This window comes from Heterodontus francisci, chromosome 35 (assembly GCF_036365525.1).
Source record: "Heterodontus francisci isolate sHetFra1 chromosome 35, sHetFra1.hap1, whole genome shotgun sequence".
Classification (NCBI taxonomy): Eukaryota; Metazoa; Chordata; class Chondrichthyes; order Heterodontiformes; family Heterodontidae; genus Heterodontus; species Heterodontus francisci.
Genome location: NC_090405.1, coordinates 50545733 through 50551732, shown reverse-complemented (window position 1 = coordinate 50551732; position 6000 = coordinate 50545733). Strand labels below are relative to the sequence as shown.

General features: G+C 42.2%; 1 protein-coding gene across 1 annotated transcript in view; it reads left to right on the top strand.

Annotated features, from left to right (window-relative positions):
• Window positions 1-261: 261 nt before the first annotated feature.
• The window catches only part of igf1ra (insulin-like growth factor 1a receptor), a 235637-nt gene continuing 229898 nt past the window's right edge, over window positions 262-6000 (top strand). The window contains exon 1 of the mRNA XM_068015541.1: window positions 262-629. Within this exon, the coding sequence (XP_067871642.1) occupies window positions 353-629 (277 nt within the window). The 5' untranslated portion in view covers window positions 262-352. The remainder of the gene's footprint in view (window positions 630-6000) is intronic.

Sequence of the window (6000 nt, the reverse complement as noted above, 5' to 3'; positions counted from 1 at the left end):
TAATGGCAGGGTGTGAGAGAATTGACATATCTTGTATTTATATTATTGGATAATAAACAGTTCCTTCATTTCTTTTTCAGTATGCAGTGGTATTGATATCAGAAACCATGTGAGCGATCTCCGTCAGCTGGAGAACTGCACCATAATAGAAGGCTACCTGCAGATCCTACTTATCTTTAACGGTAAAGCAGAAGACTTTCGTGCCCTCCGATTCCCAAAGCTGACCGTTATCACTGATTACCTGCTCCTATACCGTGTCTATGGGCTGGAGACGTTGAGGGACCTCTTCCCAAACCTCACTGTTATCCGGGGGATAAACCTTTTCTTCAACTACGCCTTGGTCATCTTCGAAATGACTCATTTGAAAGAGATTGGCCTGTACAGCCTCCAGAATATCACACGGGGCGCCGTTCGGATTGAAAAGAACCATGATCTCTGTTACTTATCCACCATTGACTGGTCCTTCATTCTGGATTCTGTGGAAAATAACTATATCGATCGGAATAAGCAGCAGAGTGAGTGTGGGGATGTCTGCCCAGGGACCATGGAGGACCGGCCACTTTGCATAAAGACCAGTGTGTACAACCAGTACAACTATCGTTGCTGGAATGCTAACCACTGCCAGAAAGGTAGGTTGACCTCTGGGTGATTATTTTCACCATGTGAATGAATGAATGAATGGGTTGAACCTGAGAACAGTGCTTGTCTCATCTTCCAAGTGTGTCTGAATCAATGGTTTTGGCCACATTTCTGTGTGGTGTTGTTTAAATGGTGAACTGAGTTCCACTTTGAGAGCTGGAGTGCTTTGAAGCTTTTGCGATCTTCCATGTTACGTGCTGGTTATTCTTTGAACTATCCACCTGTATTTCATTTGAGTGTTTATGTATAACTATTCCAGGAAGTTCTGTTTTTATCAGACCTGTGTATAATGTGCAGGCTTTTTGTCTTTGTGGTTTTGCAGGTCTCCTTGAGGTTGTGCAGAGTTCTGGCTGAAGGGAAACTATTGAGCCAGAAAACCAAATGTCCCTCATCCAAAGGCGCATTTTGTACATCATTTGTGACCATTGACATCACTCTTAGCGGACGTTGTAACCCTCACTATTATCTTATTACACTTCCCCTCTTGAGTTTTCTCCCTGACGCCTCGTTCCATAGGCCTGGCATACTCTGGTCCCTCAGCCAAGCAGTCATTCTCCTGATTGAGTCCTAATCATGGGATATACTAGTGAGGCTCTCTTCACTTGATGCCCGCGCTTGATACTTGGACGTCTTTCCAGCAGGGGTCACTTATCAGAAGTGGGAGTAGGCACTAACTTAGTCTGTCCCTACTTCCATTCCCTAGCCCAGGTCAGCTGTGTGTGCCCCATTTCGACCTACATATATTTATATTGCAGAATGGTGATGAATTTGCCAATCAAATCAATGGGCCTCTGACCACTACAGTCCTTGAAATTGCTCAGATCCTTCCTTTAAAATTACATTACCTATGAAATCTCAAGCTCAGATGCAAGCTTTGTGTGTGTATATATTCAGTAGTAGTCTTTGTTTTATAAGAATATTACTCGGCTGTTTCTGAAGGGAGCAGTTTCAATGCTTAGGTTCTGGGAATTGGTGTGTACTTGATGTACAGTTCTTGTTTAACAGATTACAGGTGTGACTAACCCTTCAGTGAATGCTAATTTAAAGCAGTCTTTTATCCCTTCCTTCCCTACCTCCTCCTAACCCCACCCAATCCATGACTATCTAATTTTAATGCTGACAAATTAATTGTTTGAATCTACAACTGTATTTAAAAAAAAAAATACATCTATAAAACAATTTCATTGCAAATGGAAAATAACCATTTCTTATCTTAACTGTGTTGTATGGGAAACCTGCCCAGGTTTTTTGTAACTTTAATTTTGGATTGGTCAAATACATTAAGCATATAGAATGACTGCAGGTGACTCGATGTGCTGCGGAGCAGGTTACAAGGGTATTCAAAGCTTTCTACAACCAATGGGCAAAGCACCAGGATCATTCAGAGGCCCGTGGACCAAAAGGAAGAACAGTGACTTTTGGGTTTTGTTGCCTTGTGCAGGGACAAGTTGAACTGTTCACTTACATTTGAGGTTCAAATGAGGTGGGCATTACAACCTGGAATTGGGGCGGTGTGGGTTAAAGTGGTGATTTAAACAAGTTAAAGTGTTCAAGATTTTTTTTAATCAGTTGCTTAATGTATTTTCAGACCAACAATGGAGTAGATGAAAATTCATGTCAACCAAAAACATCTCAGTGTATAGTTAATTACTTTGAAGTACAGTGACTGCAACGTAGGAAATATAGCAGCTGTTTGGCACACTACAAACAACAAGATGCCTTACTAGTTAAGGCTTTTTGATTGTGGTGATTTGAGAAAGATTGTTGATCAGAACACTTGAGATGTGCATCCCTTCCAATCGGACCATGGGATCTTTCTCTTTTTTAAAAAAAAAGTTCACAATTTGGATATTATCGTGTTTGACTTGTAATTTGAAGTTGTCTGTTCCACTTTAATGAATATGCTAGAAATGGTCCTAGGCATACTTGAGTACACTTGCGAACAGCACAATGGAACAAACGCTTCCATAGAATTTGTAGATAATATTGAATACTGATCTTTTTTCCTCTTTGACAAAGTGGCATTGATTTTTATTATGGGTTGTTTTGTGAGACACAAAAATGGACCCCCAGAGGAGGCTGCCCATAAGGATTAGGTAACAGAATAATGGATACCCAAGATTGGGTTATAAAACTGAAATCTAACCAAGTGGTTTAGATGATGTCTGAAACCATGATGATGAAGCTGTTTCTACTTGCGATCAAAGATGAAATTTGTGGGCTCCAACTCTTTCTCATCAGGTTGTTTTATGTTTATTCTTAGCCACCCTCTGCTGACTTTTCTAACCACCTCTTGAAGAAGCTGGCTGTTGCCAGGGGATAATTCTACAGACCTGAGCAGTTTTTCTATGAACCTGTCCAAGTGGCTTTACCAATTGGTGATGCACTAGGGGCACTTGTATACTGTGGTCCATACCTGCTGGCAACTGGGGTGAAACTTCCTAATTTTGTGAAGAGCGCTTGCAACAAGCAGAGAGAAATACTTGTGCCCAACAGTGCAGCTGGGATCAATCCATTCCACACAGTGAAATAAGCAGGTCTGATCGACTGACTGCACTGGAATGGGAAAGGGAAAAAATAGAGGGGCGAAGAAGCAAACCTCCCATCTGTGTTTTCTCTCTTCTCCTACCCACCCCCCGGCTCCCCATTTGATCTGAACAAGCAGACCATAATTCTGAGTCTGGGACTTGGTTGAGTGAATTGTCTGTCATCTCCAGAGTGGCTTTTGGAAATAATGTATTCTTTATCTGAGCAAGATGAAAAATCAAGATGTCAACTGATTACCGCCCCCAAGTTGGGAAACTAGAGTAGAATTCAGTATATAGTCCAAGGCCAGAATGTTTGTCGCTAACCGCAAAAGAAGGAGCATGATATTTGTCTTTGCTACTTTAGCAATCAGGCCTTTCCTCCTCTTCCACTCTTACATAGGTGGTGATCAGTGGTTTAGCTGTTTTCCTCCTGCCATTTGGAACTCACTGCCCAGTTCCGATGTATCGCCACTTCCCTTCTCTTCTATCACGCTGCTGGTATCTTTCTTCCTGAATTTTCCTGCGTTCACTGATTTTGTGCTTGAATGTTAATAGCTTGGAGAAGTTCTTTTGTATGCAGTAGCACCATGATGGTGACCAGGAACAGAGCACAAAGGGAAGGAAATAGTTTGGTGGGGGGGTGGTGGTGGTGGTGGAGGGGGTTGTGGGGTGGAGGAAGGAAACTGGTAATTGTTTGTCTCAGCTGTTGGGAATCCAGAGCTGTGTTCCTTTTATTTCTCTGTGTGGAAAAAAGGTCGTGTCATACATTAATGATTAACAAACTGAAGAATGAGTGTATTCTAAGAAAGGCCATTTAAAATTCATACTCTTGACATTTTGCCACCTCGGCGCTCATTTTGATGTTGGATGGAGTGATTCACCAACTTTTTGTAACTTGGGAATCTTCCTGTGCATCCTTCGCCAGCAGGACCTCCGAAGGAAGGTATAGATGATCATGAGAACATGCTGACCTCCATTTAAATTGTTTTAATCTACCCCACCCACAGTTTTCTCCTCCAACCCCTCCACTCATGAGTAAAGTTTTTATTGCTCCTCCCTCTTGAAGGCGACCTCGCTGAGGTACAGTACCGTGGCTACTGTTGTCCCTCTGGTTCCTTACCTAAGCAGTTCTTCATCTTTGAGACTAGCCTTTGCATTTGAACAAGCTATTCTACAGTGGGGTGTATCAACACCACAGCCTGATCCTGCCCAATCAGAAGGCAACTTCTAATGAGTCACTGGGTAGTGTTGAGGAACTGGACGTTGGTTGTTTTTCTTCTTGTTTTCTGAGGGTCAGTTGTAGCAGCTACACTTGGCCTGGCTGAGATCTATCTGGCAGAAGCATACACTATTTACATTTAGCTTGGCACACCTACTTTAAAGCAGGAGAGCCATAATAGACTTCCCACTCCTGATTGTTACTGAGTGTGTGAGTGTAAAATCAGCGCAACTGTGGGTTTGGCTGTGATGCACTATACAGTCGAGCAGCCTGCCAAACTCATTGGGCTCACATAAAGAATGGCTGCTTAGGCTGGGGTAGCAAAGTGGAACCAGTGCATAGGGAACTGTACATCAGTATGAGCCAATGCCTTGAATAGGATGGGGTGGGGGTAGAAAATTAGGGATTTTGTGGAAGAGTTTTTAAAATAATGAATTGTGCATTTCATTTTATTATGTGAGGTAATGGGATCCAAAGTTCCCATGAATGGAAAGCTTGATGCACCTTCCTCATTCAAGCAGTTGGAGTTTCCACCAACCAAGGCCTAATTAAAAGCAAAAGATAACAGCTCAGTATCAAATATTTAACATTGAGAGCCATTTAAACTAAACCTGAGGATACCTCAGTGGGTGGATTGAATGCTAGCTGGCCTCTCATTTTGTCTAAGGTTCCATTCATACTCATTTGAGTTGCCGAACCTGGTGTAAGATGCACTCAATCGCACGGGTAAGGTAGATGTTGTATCTCTCTGATCTATTCTGTTTGTTGAAGGACATGCATCTTCTGCTGGAACCTTAACCCTGAAGTTTCATATTCAGAGCTTTAAAAAAAAATGCTCTCAGTTGTATTAACTTGTTTTCATGGTGATCCTTGATTTTCATTTATATAAAAGCAAAATACTGCGGATGCTGGAAATCTGAAATAAAAACAAGAAATGCTGGAATCACTCAGCAGGTCTGGCAGCATCTGTGGAAAGAGAAGCAGAGTTAACATTTCGGGTCAGTGACCCTTTTTCGGAACTAGCAAATATTAGAAATGTCAAAGGTTATAAGCAAGTGAGCCGGGGGTGGGGCAAGAGATAACAAAGGAGAAGGTGTAGATTGGACAAGGCCACATAGCTGACTAAAAGGTCATGGAGCAAAGGCAAACAATATGTTAATGGTGTGTTGAAAGACAAAGCATTAGTACAGATAGGGTGTTAACGAACTGAAGATTGAGCAGCAGCAAGTACAAACATGAAAAAAAACAGTGGGTAAGCAAACTGAACAAACTACAATGAAATGAAATAAACAAAAGAAAAAAATTGTAAAAAATGTAAAAAAGAAAAAATAACTAAAAATAAAAGTAAAATGGGGGGCCCGTCATGCTCTGAAATTATTGAACTCAATGTTCAGTCCGGCAGGCTGTAGTGAGCCTAATCGGAAAATGAGATGCTGTTCCTCGAGCTTGCGTTGATGTTCAGTGGAACATTGCAGCAAGCCCAGGATAGAGATGTGAGCATGAGAGCAGGGGGGAGTGTTGAAATGGCAAGCAACCGGAAGCTCAGGATCCTGCTTGCGGACTGAGCGGAGGTGTTCCGCAAAGCAGTCACCCTGTCTGCGTTTGGTCTCGCCA